The 19,135-nt window shown below is 43.7% G+C and overlaps 2 protein-coding genes and 1 pseudogene across 2 annotated transcripts; 1 reads left to right on the forward strand and 2 right to left on the reverse strand.

Annotated features, from left to right (window-relative positions):
• The first annotated feature begins 623 nt into the window (after nucleotides 1–623).
• Nucleotides 624–8,741, forward strand: LOC113249349 (uncharacterized). The gene is made up of 3 exons (XM_048225562.2): nucleotides 624–1,003; nucleotides 1,079–1,081; nucleotides 8,417–8,741. Exons 1-3 carry the CDS (start codon nucleotides 639–641, stop codon nucleotides 8,739–8,741), a joined length of 693 nt encoding a protein of 230 aa, XP_048081519.2. The 5' UTR covers nucleotides 624–638.
• Nucleotides 5,428–7,976, reverse strand: LOC113249351 (RING finger protein 11-like; annotated as a pseudogene).
• Nucleotides 8,742–13,050: 4,309 nt separating the features above from the next.
• On the reverse strand, nucleotides 13,051–17,988 carry LOC113249353 (histone H2B type 1-C/E/F/G/I). Its single transcript, XM_057305012.1, has one exon. The coding sequence runs from the start codon at nucleotides 14,273–14,275 to the stop codon at nucleotides 13,895–13,897; it is 381 nt and encodes a 126-aa protein (XP_057160995.1). The 5' UTR covers nucleotides 14,276–17,988; the 3' UTR covers nucleotides 13,051–13,894.
• Nucleotides 17,989–19,135: the final 1,147 nt, after the last annotated feature.

A 19,135-nucleotide genomic window follows, 5' to 3' on the forward strand; every position in this document is an offset into this window, starting at 1 on the left:
CTCTGCTGGGTGCCTGCTTCTTTCTCCCCCACTCCCCTGTTGTGTTCCCTCTCTCGCTGGCTGTCTCTCTCTCTGTCAAATAAATAAATAAAATCTTTAAAAAAATAAAAAAATAAAAATCATAGTTTGAATGAAGACATCAAGAAATAGACCTGATATAAGCCTTCTTACTCTTGAACAAGGGTAAAATATTAGTTTGCCAATTAAATCTAGAGGGCGAGTTTTCAAAACCATCTACAGAAATCCAGTTTCAGGGACCGAACCTTAAATTTTTATTCAGCCAACAAGATATATCATTGGAGTAATTGGTATTAAATGCTGCCAGAGAACATTGCAAATAAACAGGTGAGGTAAATAAGAGATCACTGTAATTAAGGTTGAGGAGAGAAAGTTGGAAACACCAGCAGTTAAAGTAGTGAATTGGAGGAAGATGTTAATTTTTTTTTTTTTCGTGGAAGACATTAATTTTTGGCCTAAATATACTGGAGGTCATGTGATTCAGGGAGTGAATGTCACTACCAATATCTTCACTCGGATCCCTAGGACGCAGATGTGTGTCCAATCAGAATGGGACTCTATATCTAGGAGTAGAGCGTGGTATGGTTTCATTGTTCCGTCAGCTGCCTGTTAATTTTGGGATGGCTCGCCCAAAGCAGAAGGTCCTCAAGTCCATGGTGCCGCGCGCCAACAGCTCCCCACGCAAGGCCCCCCGCGGCACGGCCCCGCGCAAGCAGCTGGCCACCAAGGCGGCCCGCAAGAGCGCGCCGGCCACCGGCGGCGTCAAGAAGCCGCACCGCTACCGGCCCGGCACGGTGGCCCTGCGCGAGATCCGGCGCTACCAGAAGTCCACCGAGCTGCTGATCCGCAAGCTGCCGTTCCAGCGGCTGGTGCGCGAGATCGCGCAGGACTTCAAGACCGACCTGCGCTTCCAGAGCTCGGCCGTCATGGCGCTGCAGGAGGCGTGCGAGGCCTACCTGGTGGGGCTCTTCGAGGACACCAACCTGTGCGCCATCCACGCCAAGCGCGTCACCATCATGCCCAAGGACATCCAGCTGGCACGCCACATCCGCGGGGAGAGGGCGTCGGAAATTCTTTTAAGCCAGGGCTGACAGCCTTTGAACCTTATGCTCAAAGGCTCTTTTCAGAGCCACGCACGATTGCCGTGTACTTGTTTTTGGTTTTTGAAATTGTGGAAGATACTGGAGAAACCAAGGGCTACCATGTTCTTTCGTAAGGTTAATTGTGTGGCTCTGAAAAGAGCCGTGTAGTGTTCTCAACTAGCCAAAGTCTTCCTTCTTGGCGGCCACCTTCTTGGGCTTAGCTGCCTTCGCCTTCTTCGGGCTCTTGGCCACTTTCTTAGGACAGCCGCCACCACGGGCTTCTTGGCCTTCTTGGGGGTCTTCTTGAGGAAAGGAAACAAATTAAAATTTCCTGCGGAGGAATCACACTAATTTTATTCTATAGCGAAGTGGGACACCTCATGCTTTGACTTCTTCATGTTTTCTTCTTCCAGTCGTTATCACGTTAGTGTCAGCTTTTTTCAAAAGCCCCTGACACTCCGAGAGATTCACAGGTCAGAGAGACAACTTCTTGATTTTCGTTTAAAATATAAATTCTTCCCTCCGTGCTTTCAGTAGCTGGCTCTCCAGGGGTATTCTACACATTCTTGGCTTCTCACACATCCAACAACGGCGTAGTTCTCATGGAGATTTCCCCGGAAAATCTGTTTCATATGAAGAGAAATAACACAGGCTCTTTCCCTATTTCTCTACAAGAATGATAGTAAAGGGTGCTTGAAATAACAGCTAATTCTGACAGGATCAGTCATTATTTTGTCTGAAAAACCTTTATCATAGCTTTTAGTGACAATTCGCAGGGTCAGTTTGGGGGTTTCAGGCGTTCAAGGTTGTCCAGGAAAATGAGGAATGCAGCAATGTGTAATCCTTGTGACATGGTTGTCAGTCCTGTAAACGTAGATGGTGACAGAGGAGATCCAGAAGGGATATAAAAAAGAGTTGGACCCCTTTATTTGTTTTTAAAAATCTTTTATTTACATTGATTTAATTGGGGAGGTCAGTAATTAAAATATTCATAAGCTCTGTGGTACAGAAATGTGTCATGCCTGGGGAAGATAAACTTTGGTAACCTATTAAAGCAACAGAAGGAAAGGATATACACACACAACCCGCACAACCTTACACATGCACATATTTACAGAATTCGCGTGGGGGAAGGGCGATTTTTGAAAAGCATGTCTTATATTTGCTACTACATTTCTTATTTGTGCAAGGAGATTTGGTTGTAAGAAACTCAGTATAACATATTCTTAATGTTGGATAAGGAATACATTTATAGTAGAAAGTGATTAAATTTTTATTTTCATCACTTCAAATTCTTTCTCTTTAACATAGTATGTTTATTTTGAGACATGTAGCAATCCGTGTTCCGCTATGATGGTGAAAGAAAGAAATGCTGGGAATACACAGAGCAAAGCCCAAGAGGTGAGGGTTTCACCCTCCTTTCTGATCCCCTCAAAATCAAGAAATGACTGATTACCGCCTTCAGCCCATCCAACTGGAACATGAGAATTAGTCTAACAGTTAAATATTAACGTGATACAGATGGCTGAGATGAGATGAGCAATCCACTCAGTATAAATCCTTCTTACTTTGTGTATTCCCTTGTTACGGAGTTTATGTATTCCTAATCCTCTTAACGTGCTTTTGACTCATTGTAGTTGGTTTTGAAGCTCGCCTGAAGATTATTCATTGATAGCAACGAGGAGTATGAATTACAGCGAGGCTGAGCCAAAGAAGGCTGTGACAGTAGTCAGTCCACATAAGAAACAGAAGAGCCAGAATGACAACCATGGTGGGGGAAATAAAAGAGGTGCAGTCCCAGGAGAGAAGAGCTGTCTCTAGTCCGTGTCAATGCAGGGAGTCTCCAAGGTACTGCCCCAGTCACCTTCATGGGCTCTGAGTTTCCTTGATGTGGCTAACTTCCTGGTCTCTCCCTTCAGGTCTGTACTCTCGCTTAACCATCAAACTTGTATTTCTGGGCGCTTCTGGATGTTTGCTATGTATCACCATACACTAGACTACACTCTCTCTATAATCGCTACATAACTAACCTCACCGTGTAGTTTCCAATCGAAAGATATCATTCAACTTGACATGATCGTCAATTGTACATACAAAACCCCCAGTCTTTTTATTACTTGAGCCATAGCTGAGTTGTTTGGGACTGTTTAGTCCATTGAAGGTCCAGAGCAACTACAACAGAAGTAGCCAGCTCCCGTGACTACCGCTGGGCTCGGAGCAGTCCGACTAGGTCTCTCCTTAGACAGTCTCGATCCTCACAACAATATATATGGTGGATGCATGTTTCAGCGACCATATTCCTATTAGAAATCGTAGATGGATGCTTATGGGGTTTTGGTCCCCTTCACATGTTGGAGAAGGAGAGAGAGAGAACATGCGTTGACGGGAGAGGCAGAGGGAGAGGGAGAAGAAGACTCTCTGCTGAGCAAGGAGCTTGACGTGGGGCTTGATGCACGACCCTGAGATCATGATCTGAGCTGAAGGTAGGCGGGCCACCCAGGTGCCCCACACATCTAGAGATTATTTGGGTTATAACATATTATGTAGAGGTTATATGTCCTCAAGCTAGGAAATATCTCTACATTGTAAAAATAGGAGACAGGTCTTAATCCCTTTAAAAATTTCTCTTTTCTGAAGGGAAAAGTGAAAACTCAGACATACTATTTCTTCAAGATAAAGTGTTGAGAGGGAGAGGAAATAACTCTTGCCTTTGCTAAGTGTACAAAATCATTGCCATTTACCTTTACATCCGTCCATCAGATTATTGTTACTAACATATGGTTTTCATGTCAACATTCATGGCATGTCCCAATGCTCCTCTGTGCACATTTTTGTCTTTTGTTCCCCCCTCCAAATTTGCTGTATGTGATTGGGTGGATATAAATTAATGAACAAACACTTAAGCAAGATACATGTAACAATTTAACAGAATCTGATAATCCTTAATTTTTCTCAAATTCATCTTTAAGTCTTTCCATCATGGGGCCCATAATAAAACTAACCAACAGATTGGTAGTACAGTCTATGTCGAATCTTTAGGAAGTATTTATGACAGATAGATTTAAGAAATCTAGTGAATTCCTCCAGAATGCGATTACGAGGAACCATCCAGATACTCGTGTTTTGTACGTAGAAAAGTGATAGAGTCAAAATTCAACTCAATATAAATTAAGAAATGTTTCTGATTTGTTAGATTGACATTGCTTCTCCTTTTGCTTATGATTCTTAGCTGTAATATCACTGAGCTGAACAAATAAGTCATGTTTGAGTCCATAAGGAAAAATAAACACATGGGAAATGGACAAAACATTACAGACTACATCTTTGCTAGACCATCTCTATCTCTAACACTTCAGAAGCTTAGAGGTTCAGACTGCTCTTACATTAACTGCAAGAAAAAAAATAAAGGAGACATTCCCTCTTTGAGATCACAGCTATGTAGTCATGTGGTTAAACAAATTCTGCTTTTGTGTGCAAAACATGAAATATGTTTCTCTTAATTCTCCCTGCTTAGACTTGTCAGTCAGCCAGCAGGCCTTTCTTTCCAGGGAACAGAGACAGAGATGTGTTTTATATAACTTCAATAACCTCCCTGCTACAATAATAAGAGATACAGTCAGTATACTTTTAGTACGGTTCCAGACGATAAGGGAAGGAGGTCGCGAGAAGGAATAAATCAGAACTATTACAACTGAGCAACTTTTCTCAGTTGTACCGTGGTGCCACTTTCATTTTACATAAGCATGATGGCATAATTCAAGCTCAATAAATCAGAAATCTTAACATTTAAAATTTACATTGACTTTTTAAAAAAGTGATAGGGCTTTTTAAAATAACAGTAAAATAATCATGCAAACCAAACAAAAATACAGCTCAGTTTCATTCGCTAATTATAAATTTTGATTAGTATACTGGAATTGAAAATAAAAAGAAACCATTAACATCAAGGCATATAATTTGGTATGAACAAATAACATCCATATTTATAAACAAAACTATGGTTTAGAAATATGTAAGAAACCAAAATAAATCAGAAGTATAAGATACACAATGGACTATCCAATGAATGCAGACACATTTTCTTTCTTTTTTTGTTTTTTTTTTTTGCATTTACCTTTTTAAAAAAATTTAAATTCAATTCATTAACATACAAAGTATTATTTGTTTCATGGGTACAGGTCTGTGATTCATCGGTCTTATATAACACCCAGTGCTCATTACATCACGTGCCCTCCCCAATGTCCATCACCTAGTTACCCCATCACTCTACCCCCTCCCCTCCAGCAACCCTCAGTTTGTTTCCTATGATTAAGAGTCTCTTGCGGTTTGTAAAATTTACCTTGACTTTTAATTATTACCATATTAGGAAACAAAATAATTAGATAAAACACATAGGAAAGGGCAATAGTAAACCCTACTTTACTAGAGTTGATTTCTTGACATTAACTCAGTTTTTATAGAAAAGGGATACTGTGTTTCAGTTTGCTTACAAACTAGATCACTATGAATTCTGCATTTCCTAATACAAACACATATACCACTTATAACAGGTTATAAATAAACTGGTTTTCAAGCATAGAGTCAGCCCCAACGATACTAATACACTATTTAAAAAGACCTAAGACAATGAATTCCATTTCCAAGGGACAAAAAGAACTGTGCAAACAAACTTACTTTTTCTGTGTATGCCAGTGTTATAAAATGTACCTTTTAATAAAACCTTGACCCAAATGCCAGCAGCTTCAGAAAAAAATTTGGGTGGAGGGCGGAAGAGAGTTATTTCATTTGGGAAAAACAACCACTATCTTTTTCCTAATCTTCAACACACACACAATGAAAACATATAGAGCTGCGGTAACACTTTATGCAATTCCTATGCACTGAAGTATAACAACAGCTAAATACAATTATATTTTTAAACACCGAGTCAAGGCTTTACATAAAAATGCCATCCTACTTTCCCCACTAAGTTTCTAAAATATCGTGTATTTTCTTCCCCAACATCTGCAGCCATTCAGGAATTTGTAGGAAACTTCTATGCATGATCTTAATTCCTAATCCCTGGCTCTTTGGGCTCAGTGACAAAAGATCAAAACCACCAAAAATGGTGGTTCACTTGAAGGCAGACCAGAGACCCTGGTTCAGTTAGTCTCCTAGGACAAAGGCAGTGCTGTGTCTCCTGGCTCCATGGGAGGGGGCACGTGAAGGATCTCAGCAATCAGTCACCCATTCAGTCCAGGTGATAGATGTGCATGCATGGCAGAAATCGAATCGGGTCCGCATAACCAGTTCATCATACAGATAACACTCTCCCGGATCTTTTCTTCTGATCAATCCCTTCCAGGGTCATAAACTCCTTCAGGCACATTTGTATCAGGCCTATTCTTTGAGCTATGCTAATGTGCCGCTCTGCAGTCAGCAGCTGCTAGGCTAGGGGGGCTAGGTTTTGGATGATAGACCGGAGCAGGAGCTGGTTCCTGATGTGGGCGCCGCGGGTCCCGATCCCGCTGCATCCCCTCGGTCGGACTCAGATTCCTGAAGCGGGGAGATGTCATCTGGAGTACGGGATTGGAAGCAGTTCCCCAAAATCTGGGGCTAGGATGCGTGATCTGTGCACTGTTCTGACAGTCTTCCCTCTCTGCACATTTTCAAAACCCAGAGTCTTTCAAGATCTGAAGATCCCAAAGAAGGGTTCTTGATCATTTCAGGTCATGGACTTCCTTGTATATCTGATGAAGCTTATGGCCCCTTCCCAGGACAATGCTTTCAAGTACTGAAGAGAATATACATAGGATTCCATAGGAAAAGAATTATATTACAATATCATTATCAAATTTATCAAAACCCCAACCTGTTGATGTGTTAACAGATGTGTTTCTGTATTAATCCATTAGTCACAAGATTGCCCTTGTGAGCAAGAATTGCCACAGTGTAGAAGGAATGACGGGTGTAAATGGGTTGGAAACACCGAGAGCTTCAGCTGCTGGTGACATGCCCTCAACACAGGTCCGGCCCATCCCGCTGTTTGCTGCCTGTATTCACAATTGCAGGAAATGCTGAGGTTCAGTTGGGGGATAGTACAGATAAAAATGGAATTTTTCTTCTATACAAGTTCCTAGATGCCCTGCATCCTGTCACTGTATCCGAGGGTAAGAACCCCAATCTGGCATTTGTCCCCGTGCAACATAAACTCGGAAAACAGCTTTGAGGAGCTAGGTCCTCCTCACAGACCCTGGAGGAGAAGCCAAGTCTCTGCACTTCAACTGGAACTCCTCAAAGGAATTGGTGATGAATTCAATCTTTCAGTGTTTATTATTTTAAGGAGCTCTGGAAAGAAAGTTGTAGCCAAGTAGGATGCTCTGTTAGGCTCACCACTTTACAGGGGTGAATACGGAGGGGGGAAGCGGAAAGCATCCACGACAATATATCATAATAATGTTGAATGAGTGCTTATTTGCAGAGAGTAAAGACTTGACATGGATTATCCCTTTTAAACTTCAGTGCTCTGTAATTTAGACTTTCTTACACAGTTGCAAAGAAAAAAAAACCGAGCGCAGACTGCCCAAGGTGCCACAGCTCGCGGGGCAGCAGGCTGTCTCCAGAGCTTGGATGCCCATGGGCCGGAGCATAGAATGTGGTGGCGGAAACCGCGCTAGCTGTCAGCTCTGCATAACTAAGTACACACTCAAACCACAAACTCGGGCCTGAGCAGAACAAGGCCCTCATCACGTTGGGATGCACACATTTACAAACCTTCAGCACAAACTTCGGTGATGTTGCCCCTGATTTGACTTTGAAAGGTGTAACGTTCTGCTTAGTTCCCGCGTAGGGCTCTCCAGCTGCATCCCGGCGAGCCTGCCTTAGTGAAGGAGGCATCTGTCAATGGATAAGACAAACAGAAACTTAGCAATCCGGCTCTGAGGAGCTTCAAACTTCTAGGGGCAACAGCGAGCAGCAACTAAACACTTCTGGCTTAGTCTGGGAAACGTGAAGGACAAGTATGCGGCGTCTCTGTGGGAAGCGTGTGCGTTGGTGCCCGGCACAGCGGCTGCAAGTGTTGCGGGCACACGCGTACACTGATAACTATATAGGAGAGGATTTGTTGACCTACACCCCCGCCCCCACCCCGGCCAGACTCTGGCTTCAGGGGCCCCGCCTGCCGGGTCTGCACAGCATGGAGCAAAGGAGAAGGAGGCGATGGGCGGGAACTGCGTGTGGTTTCCGCCCCTGCGCTTGCGGTTTTCAAACAGGTCCGTCACGTTGCTATAAAAGGGCTGAGCGGAGGGGCGGCCTGTGGTTTTTGTCACATTTGGAAGGTTTTTCATCACCATGTCAGGCCGCGGCAAGGGCGGGAAGGGCCTGGGCAAGGGAGGCGCCAAGCGCCACCGTAAGGTGCTGCGCGACAACATCCAGGGCATCACGAAGCCCGCCATCCGGCGGCTGGCCCGGCGCGGCGGCGTCAAGCGCATCTCCGGCCTCATCTACGAGGAGACCCGCGGGGTGCTCAAGGTGTTCCTGGAGAACGTGATCCGGGACGCCGTCACCTACACGGAGCACGCCAAGCGCAAGACGGTGACGGCCATGGACGTGGTCTACGCGCTCAAGCGCCAGGGCCGCACCCTCTATGGCTTCGGGGGCTGAGCACGCTCCCCCCCCCCCCCCCAGCGGAACGCTTTGTTAATCAACCAAAGGCCCTTTTCAGGGCCACTCATTTAGTCGCTGGAAAGAGTTGCTCGCTTTTCAGTGTCGTTAATTTTCATCTTATTTCGGCTTTGGTGTTGCTTCTGTTTTTTATTTACATGTCATTTTGTTTTTTGTGGACTTGTTCTTGTCTCAGTTAACTGCCCCGCGTCTTCAAATTTAATGCTTTACGCGGATTAGTTTCATGTTTGATGTCCTCAACCGCTTTACACCCGGAGCTTTTAAACTAAAAGTGCAGAAAGGACTTAATGTACTTGTGATATGTCAGTATAAAGGTTATATTTTAACAAGTGTCTTGGCTTATTGTCTCAATCTTAGACGTAGGTTACTTTCAGTTACACAGAGGGTTCTCTTGTCTGCCTGCAGCACATCCTGACCGACCTTTCAAATGCAGGACTTCAGGATTCAAATCAGTCCTCTGCGTGTCAGCAGTGAGAGAAGTTAAAGTAGCAGAACTCCAGTGGGTACAGCTCGTTCTTGTAAACACTGCAGAGATGCCAGGTTAGGACCTTATCCTTCGGTGTCATTCTAACGTGTTTGATTTTGTGAAGTGTAGGGGTTCATTGCGGTGTAGACTAGCCTTTTTTCATAAAGATTTGTTCACTTGAACATAGTAAAGGCAGAGCTATGCAGGTGGCTTTCATGTCCTGGCTTTGGCAGCAGAGGGAAGAATGTAGTTAAGATCAACAGGAAGTCAGCAGAAGTCACTCCCAGGTTTGGGCTTTAAAACCTTCTTCCCTCTTCCCACCAGACAGAAGGTGATCTTGTTTGATCTAGCAGGGACAGCAGGTCTAGGGGACAGCAGAACGATGATTGAAGGACAGTGTCCTCCTTGGTCAGGAGGAGCAAAGTTGCCCCCTCAGAGCTGGATTAATCACAGTGGATCCGTCCTGTGTGACTCGAATAGCTGTCCTTGAAGTTAAAGCTTGAAAGTCCAAACTGACTCAATGTCACATGATTTGGGAGCAAATAAAAACAGTGAGTAGTTTTCTTTCAGCCTGATTCAGGTAGAAGTCCATGAATTTTCCTTCAGGCTCACTGAACCTGTCTTCCATCACCAGTCTCTGTAAGTTCTAAGTACGTAGTAGTCTATGTCATTGAGTGAATCATAGATCGAGTTTACAAGTTCCCAGTCTCCCCTCAGAGATTAAAAAAAGAGACTGGAAACCTTGTACAGAGGGATGCTTAGTCTTTGTGTTGTCTTTGGTCAGGTCACTTAACCTCTTTGTGTCTGTTTTCCCATCTGTAAAATGGGACAACTTATGGGTTTAAGGTGAATAAAATCAAAGCATTTTGTCCCATGCATGGCACATGGTAAACGCTGTTTTCTCTTTTATTATTATTGCTGTTACTATTATTGTTATTTCTCATGAAATTAGAGAGGCCCAGACAAAAAGACGGGGACTATTAAACCACGAAGAGGTACTCTTAATGTACTGAACTGTCATTTTCTATCGTTGTCCTCTGTGGCAAATCACTGACCACTTTTCCCTCATAGGCAATGTGAGGATATGTTACTATTTTTGTGACAGTGAGACAATGGAGGATAACTAATGTGACTGTAGTATGAGTTTACATGTATCCCTGAGAAGTTGCAAGTGAATTAATGAACTTTTGTGGATGCAATCATAAAAACTCGATTCCAGATTATTTAAACAAAGTAAAAAATTCTCTTGAAAGAGACATTCTCCTACCATCCTGACGAAATTGCTGAGCAGGCAGGACTTTCCGATCTGTTGCTTTTCCTAGTTTCTAGGAAAGCAAATCTAAGGGGTGCCGCTGGGGAGCTCCTGGCATCAGTCACACATGATGACCCAAGACAGAGGGGAATATAGTGGGGACACTTCCAGCTCAGGTAAGAGGAATACTTCTGAAGCTGTCCCCAAAACCTGGGTTACTCTTTATTACCTATAATCAGAGTTTCCAGTGAGATCCATTTACCATCTGCAAAGGTCATCGTCTGTGCTCTCAGCAGCCAACACAGCAGGCTGGCTGCCTCCTCCTTCCTGAAACACTATTTCTTGACCTCGGTGACTCTCCTCCCCTGGTTTTCTTCCTCACCATTCGGCTGTCTCCTTTCTCTCTCTAAAGTTTGGAGTGCTTCCTTATTCTCTCCATGGGTAAATGCCAGTTTCAATGTGTGCCAACAACCGTAAAATTTCTATTTCCAAACTCTCCACAATGTCTGTGTTCAATCCTCAAGCTGTTCTGATTTCCAGACTCCAGGGGCAACAATGCACTTGACCCTCCAGTGGAATGCTTCAGGGGATTTAAATATTGTCATGCCCCAGTCCCTGAAACCTCAACCTGTCCTATAATTCTGGATCATTCATCCAAGAATTTCACCAGCTCTGTAGGGTGTGGGTAAGCATACAACCTGGAGACACACTGTCGGCTCTAACCCCTGCCCCACACCTTGCTCATCCCTAGTCAACCAGAAGGAGAGAATAGCTGTGTCTAGATACTGTGGATGTTCAGAGGACGAAGTGAGCTAACATTTGGAAAGAGTTTGGCAGTCTCTTAAACACACGTAAAGTGCCCAATAACTGTCAGCTACATGTTTCTTCACCCATGAAACCTGGTTCATCAATAGTCTTTGCGCTTTCTCCTCCCATAGCACGTGTAGTAATTTCACCAGGGTTATTGCACTAACGTTTCCATCCTTTCTTCTGCTTGTTTTTACCTTTAATCCCATAAATACCATTTTCCACACAGCAGCTTGGGTGCTTTCAAACTCTAAGAGTTTCTCAGGGCACAATAAAAATCTGGGTGCCTTCTTTGGCCCACAAGGTCTGACATGAAAATAAACAAATAAAAAAAGAAAGCCAAGTTCCCAGATTTCCCCCAGAGCTAATGAAACAAACTCTGGGAGTGGGGCCAGCAATCTGTCCTCTAAGAAGCCTCCAGGTGATTTTGATGGGCCATCAAGGTTAGAAGCACTGCTCTGTATCCTCAGGACATAATTCCGTGCTGGCACTCCGGTGTGAATGAACCAAATGGTTGTTCCTTCTTTCGGCCTAGAAGGCCTTTGTATCAGACAGTGCCATTTCCCCTCCTTCCTAACACAGCCTCAGTTTTGTTCTGGTCTCCCCCTCCTCACTGCCTTGTGCTCCAGGGAAGACAGAGTGTCTCTGTAGTATCAGGGATCAGGTCCTGATTCAACCACACTAGTCCTGAAGGTCCCAGACAGGTAGTGATGATTGGTTTGGGGCTGGGAATACAGCCAGTTCTTTGTGGCTGCGAGAGTCTAACAGTGCAGATCTGCTGCCCCAATAATGTTTTGATTGAGCTGAAAAGTGAGTCGTTGATTGAAAAAACTGTGTGCATGTGCCCGTGTGTGTGCGTGCTGGGGACAAAGGTGGAATCAGGGGCATTTCAGGAAGAGAATATTTGCAAAGGCCTGGAGGCTGGAGAGGTCTCAGGGAATTCCAGAAAGTGTGAAAAAGCAAAACATGAAAAAACAAACAAACAAAAAAAACAAAAAACAAAAAACCACATTGGAGAAACAAAAAAGAAGAGAAAAACAATCCTGTGAGTTTTGGTTTGGGTTTTAGGTGAGGGGTAGGCTAGAGGGCTTGATTTCTGATTTCGTGCAGTAGGGGGATCACTGAAAGGCACTGCGAGGAACGGCACAGAATCAGGTATGCTTTCTCACACAACTACCCTCTGGAATGAAAAGTACATTCACTATGGACAGAGGAGTTTTCGGATCATCTCAAACTGAAATCAAGATGATCAGAAAAAGTTGAAGTGTAGTTGTAATTTGGCAGCCTAAGTGCAAATTCTTGTTTCTTTGTGCTGATTTTGCCTTTTTGAGAGAATAAAGGGAGACCAGACAGACTGGCTGGGAAGGCTGGCTGGGAGTGTCTGGAGGACAGGTTAGCTATTCCTGGGTGCATTTGGTATTTCTGTTTACAGGTGAGGTGCTGGCAGTCAATCTTTCTCACTGAAATTCCAGAAGGAAGGTTGTAATGTCACAATGCCTGGAGAAATGAGGGAAGGAGACACATCCTGCTTTTAATTTTCAGGGCTTAGGCCCTTTGGCATCACCTGATCCGAAGCCAAGCCTTCCAGACTTTGGTGTCCAGCATCTGAATGTTAAAAGGCATGGCCCGAGTCCACATTTTTAGCTCTCCACCCGCTGACCGTCCTGGGTCCCTGTCTTTTTCTCCCGGACCTCCCCACCCACAGCTGCTCAGCGGAGCTGGGAAACCAGAGCTGGAGACAGGACAGGTGGACGGCTTGGAAGGGAACTCGCAAGTGACAGGAAAGGACGGACTGGGGGCCGCTGAGCCAGCCAGCCCTTATTCTGGGGCTGCACTAGGGAGGAGGAGACTGTGGCGGGTCATCGGGGAGTCGGGAAGGAGAGTGGGAGACGAATGCATTCTTCTCCACGACACCCTAAAAATCAAATGTAATGACGATCGCCTTTTCAGGGCAGCTTAAGAAGGAAAGCGGCGAAGCCCGACTAAAAACTGGTAAGCACCTTAGTGTCCTTCCTGGAGAGCTGCAGCCGCCCACCGCCCACTTTAAAGACCTATAACACGCTCAGCCAGGACTGAAAAGTCCCGGGGAGCAGGCGGGGGAGGGAAAAGCGAGGATCCCGGGCCACACAAAGAACCCGGGGCGCGAGCCTGGCAGCACCGGAACAGGAAGTCCCGCCTTCCGACGGCGGGTTTTTCAAATGTCATTGAGGCTGCGAACACCCTGCAGGGTGACACTTGAAAAAAGCGGAGGCCGGAGGCCCCCTGGCCGTTTTAGGAGCTTCGAAACGCGGCGCCAGCAGCCACCGCGCCCGGGTACTGTTAAGAAGCCGATCATCAGCTCCACGGGCTGTGGAGTAAGCGCTAGCCGTTTCGGTGCGCGCTGGTTTACGCAGCCGGGGCCCTCTGTACATACAAGCGACAGCTTTCACAGCCACAGGCAGCGAGCCCATCCCCCGACAACGGGTGACAGGCGATCATGTGAAGTTGTTCCCATTGACCCAAGCGAACGTAAACTAAGACTACAGCGCATGCCAGTGCGCAGCTCTGCTGGTGAAAATATGTGGCTCTGAAAAGAGCCTTTGGGGTTGATTGTGCCTCGGAGCGCACTCACTTGGAGCTGGTGTACTTGGTGACGGCCTTGGTGCCCTCGGACACGGCGTGCTTGGCCAGCTCCCCGGGCAGCAGCAGGCGCACGGCCGTCTGGATCTCCCTGGACGTGATGGTCGAGCGCTTGTTGTAATGCGCCAGGCGCGACGCCTCGCCCGCGATGCGCTCGAAGATGTCGTTGACGAACGAGTTCATGATGCCCATGGCCTTGGACGAGATGCCGGTGTCGGGGTGCACCTGCTTCAGCACCTTGTACACGTACACCGAGTAGCTCTCCTTGCGGCTGCGCTTGCGCTTCTTGCCGTCCTTCTTCTGCGCCTTGGTCACCGCCTTCTTGGAGCCCTTTTTCGGGGCGGGCGCGGACTTTGCTGGTTCAGGCATCCTGACTCCGCTTTTTCTGACAGAACAGAAAATGGAGTCAGCGTCAGGATCCTGCCTATTTGTAGCCAACGTTATGCAAATGAGGGATGCGTTTAGCGACCGTTGATTCGTCGACTAGTGGTGCGGCCTCCAGGCTAATGATTGGCTCGAGTTCTACTCTCCCATTGGTTATGTCCTGAGAGTCCTTTTCCCCAGTTTAGCCTGGCTTATTTATTCTAGTAAGGTTTTTATTATAAGAAATTCTGATTAGTATTGCAATGCAGATTAATTGGTGGATTAGTTTCGAATGTTAGAAATTCCTCTCTCTTGTGTTTGGAATGCCAGGAAGGTAACGTAGTGTGTAACATGTTCAGATTATTTCATAGTGTTGGTTCAAGACCCGCCTCTGCCCTCCAATATGTCTCTTTGGCATGTGGGTTATTTTGACCTGAAGGCCCGTGAGACCCTGCAGACTTGAGAAATTTTTTCCCCTTACTTATCCGTAGACAAGGACCTAAATGCCGTGGGGGGGGGGGTCTTTCCCAAATAAGGGTTATTATGGAGATAAGTTTTATCTGAGTGACCCATCTCTATGGTAGAGCAAAGAACTAATTACCAAAGCCTGTTCATTCCTTTTCTTGAAATCCCAAACTCCTACCTCCTTTCCCCTAGTTCAGAATGACGTAAATATATATCCCTCATTTTGCTTGTCTTGGGAAGTTCCATGTGTTTGCGGATTCCGTATACGTACAGTGTAAAGTTGGTTTTCTCTCTTTAATTTTTTCATGTCAATTTGATTCTAGCTTCAAGGAGCTCGGAGGGGCCAGGAATGCTTGCTCCCCCAGAGCTGGCATAGTTGGCAGGATAATTTAACTCATTGGGTACCGCTTGCCCCAGACACTGCAGCAGCATAGAGATCCTTAGGACATCTGCCACATAGCTGGCAGCAGGCAAGATTTACCATTTCAGCCTCTTCAGTCTCTGTCTGTGGAGTCTGATGGAGCAAGGGTAGGTAAGAGTTCTTTTCCCTCTTTCTAAATTTGGATTAGCAGGAGAAAATATTTGTGGAACTAGTTCCTTGGGCTAAGTGACTCTGCTTCATGTACTCTGGTAACTTACTGATCCTTTTCCTCCCAGAGATGGTCTCTGTTTTCCTTTGTCTGTGTCTTTCATATTTTTTTGTGGCCTGTTGTTAAGGGACTTCTTGGAAGCCAATGCCCCACAATTTGTGGGCATGGTTTGAGCCCTTGAAAGCTGTTAGAGTGCTGGCTAGCTCACGAAGTCTCCCACGGTAGGATAAGTTGGTCATGGAAAGGGTTATTTATATTGACATTTGGTCACCCCCAACGTCAAGTAATCTTCTGTAAGCATACTGTAAAACTACACACAGTCCCAACCCCACAACAATACCTTCTAGGTATTAGTGTGGCTCCAGGAGACCCAAGGCTTAGATCTGTTAATATTTTCCTTCTGTCTTGTTCTACGTCCTAAGAGCTTGGCTTTTGGCCAACATGAAAATTTACTTTGGTCTCCAATGTCTGGAGGGTGCACTTACCAGGGTGCACCTTGACGGCCAGTCTAAGAGACTGGGGATCAGATTTTCTCTCTGTCTACCTGTGTCACCTCTCAGGGGTGGTTGTCATGAGAGGTTCCAGCCCATAGGAATCTGTTGTCTCAACATTCCTTGCTTGTTAGTGCTAGAATGTTCCATTCCAGAAGAACCCACCTGATATCCTAGATTAGTGGGTGGGTGACTGCAGATGTGTCACATTTTCGTGGGACACCAGAGACATTCACTATACCATCTTTACCATCTGTGCAATGAAAGCTTTTGCTTTCTTAGAGTAATTTCATAAGTAAACTTTTGGGTGGGGGGGCCTGCATCATCTGTGCCCTCTCTGGACACCTATTGTGTCTTTGGTTAAGGTATTAAAAGGCTTATTGGTTTAAGTCACTATTAATAGATCTTACTCATCAATGGCCATACAACAGATCCTTTATTTATTTTTACAATGGATCCTTTAAATTCGCTGTATTTAAAATATCTCAGCTGTCTTATAACGGCTCACCTTAGGGACTCCATAGACAAGATAAAAGAACAGAAATTAGACACAGAAAGAAATGGTCTCAGCCAATGTAAATTCTCCTTCTTAAAATTTGGCTGCATCTGCTTGTTTTAATTCCTCTTTCTTACAAGATTTCCTACAGAGATCACTCTGACTTAATCTCTAGGATCAAAGTATACAGGTTGCTGGGGTATATGCCGAAAGCCAGAAAATGAGTTTAACAAAAGCAGCAGGAGACTAGCACTAAGGGGCGCTTTGCTCCTCCCTGCCCTGGCTCTGTAAACAGGCTTGGCCAAGCCTCAGGCGTTCCTATACAATGCCCTTTGCAAGACTGTCCTCGATCCACTGCCCTCCCCCGCCCCCCAACACCAACAGAACCATGGACAACAGCGGAGCTTTTAAATTATAAAACCCTTTTACTTCTACTTTCAAGAGATCCTACAAAATTTAGAGAGTAATTACAAAGATTATATGACTATATTCACAACTTTGCTTTCTGAGGAAATATATAACCAAAATATCTCCTAAGCCGTCCTATAAACGACTTGCAAAAGGCCAATATTCAGGGGCTAATAGAAGCCACGTTTAAATTGTACACCCAGAAAAACAAGGCTTTTGTCAAAATGCTTTAGATAGACTTTACAAAGGTATAAACCTTTTGGTTTCCATTCTAGTTTAAATTTTCTGCGATATAAAGTAGCAAATTCAGCTAAAAAGATGGGTCAATCCCTTCATATTCGGACTATAATCCAGTTCTTCTGTCCTTATTTTACAAATCTCTACAAAAATCTCTACAACTCTCTAGAGTTAAAGTCCACCTGTCTTTACCAATCTCCAAACCTTGCACATTCCTTTCAAAATGTCTGTGGATATTATTTTAATAATCAGGATATTGGAACACAATTGTTCTGGACTTTAAAACGGGGGGGCTAAATTTCTAAATAGCAATTACCCTGAAACTTTAGAAAAAAATTTCTTTGCATTCTTTCTCTGTCCCTTGAAATTATAAATCTTATCATGTCTTTGAAATGTAAACACATCCCACAATTTCCTGAGACTGAATTTAAAAAAGAAAAGGAGAGGGGGTTCAGGTAGGGGGGTGGGAGTTCGGGGGGTGGGGTAGTGGGTGAGGGTTGGGGGAAAGAGGCCTTTTTAAAATACCAATTTCTGAAAAGGCTTTTATGCCCATACTATAGCGCCAATAATAACAGGCAGAAATGCTCCAAATACGCATCTTCAAGAAAACTTACATACTCTCTCTGCATTTGATATACGTTTTTCAACCTCCATCGTCTCTACAACCCAGGAGCCAGTCTTTTTGACATGCAAACTTTAGGGAAATTTTTTCAAAAAAATAGATGATAGATAGATAGATAGATAGATAGATAGATAGATATAGATAGATAGATAGATAGATAGATAGATAGATAGATAGATGAAACTATTTAAAAATTGGGCCTAGGGGCACCCGGGTGGCTCAGTTAAGTGTCTAACTTGATTTCAGCTCAGGTCATGATCTCAAGGTCATGAGTTTGAGTCTAGCATTGGGCTCTGAGCTCAGTGTGGAGTCCATATGAGATTCTCTCCCTCCCTCTCCCTCTCCCTCTGCCCCTTCCCACACTTGTTTTCTCTCTAAAATAAATACGTAAATCTTAAAAAAAATAAAAATAAAAATTGAGCCTTTAATGGCCTCTCCACAAATACCAACATTTTGTTTATATCTTGTCTGTATTTTGTGGTGTGTGTCTGTATTTTGTGGTGTGTGTGTGTCCATGTATGTTTCCACGTGAGATATTTTCTCTACCTCTGGATGGTATTGCTGTAATTAGTATGTACAAGAGCTCTATTTAGTTTGTTTGAAGGCACATGCTTGTAAAGATTGGGCATTCTAACATCCAGAAAGTTAGAAACAAATCCAAATCTTTTTCAAATTAATGTAATCCGGGAAATATTTGGTATTAAAGCTAAATTAAGTTTGTTGGCTTAATTAAAATGGATATGTTTTTACAGTTATCACCATTAAACCTAAAATTTTCATTCTGCCTGTGTTTACTAAAAGTCAAATAAGTTCAGGGTATTTCTGTTGCAAAATTTGTCAGCAAGAAAAAGGCTTACAATAATGGTTGATTCTATCTAATGCATAATGAAGTTTTTGTGGGTAGTCTGTATGTAATTGTTAAAAGAAGTAAATTAAATAGATGTAAATAAAATAAAAATCTTTGTAGGTAAACTTGTAAATAGCTTCCAAAGTCTTTGGAAAGCTAAAATGTCATAGTTTTGCGAAGTTAAATAATGAGTAAAGTCAAGCTTGTTGATAATCTAGATCTCTTCCGATTAAGATAAAATAATGAAACATTAAGTACTGAACATGTTTATCTGCTTTCGTCTTATTATAGAGAAACTAAAGATAAATTTGGGTCTGTTAATAAACATATTTTATGCTTTATTAAAAGATTATATTATGAAAAAATACATGTTTCTAAAAATAATGAAACATATTCATAAATTTGCCAATCTGAAAAGTTCTGGTATAAGAGTTCACAATTGCTTATTACTTCATTTTCCCTAGAAATTAGGGTTTCTAAGCATTTAAGAATTTTAAGAAATGTAATTAAGACTACTGGAAAAAACAACTTTATGTGAGGAAAGTAAGAAATGTGTTTTTGGTAAGAAGAAATGTAAGTAATAAAACTACATATTTGTTGAGGGAAAAGAAAGTGTTAAAGCAAGACTGGTTATTTATAGAGAGAAAATTTAGGTCAAAATCTGAGTGTTAAAGAATGTTGTAGGTTTCTGGACAAAGACTTTTTGGAAA

Source organism: Ursus arctos, unplaced genomic scaffold, assembly GCF_023065955.2.
Source record: "Ursus arctos isolate Adak ecotype North America unplaced genomic scaffold, UrsArc2.0 scaffold_31, whole genome shotgun sequence".
Lineage (NCBI taxonomy): Eukaryota > Metazoa > Chordata > Mammalia > Carnivora > Ursidae > Ursus > Ursus arctos.

Bases quoted from the DNA above. Each gene is read 5' to 3' on its own strand.
- LOC113249349 (XM_048225562.2), top strand. From the start codon at position 639: ATGGCTCGCCCAAAGCAGAAGGTCCTCAAGTCCATGGTGCCGCGCGCC.
- LOC113249353 (XM_057305012.1), bottom strand. From the start codon at position 14,275: ATGCCTGAACCAGCAAAGTCCGCGCCCGCCCCGAAAAAGGGCTCCAAG.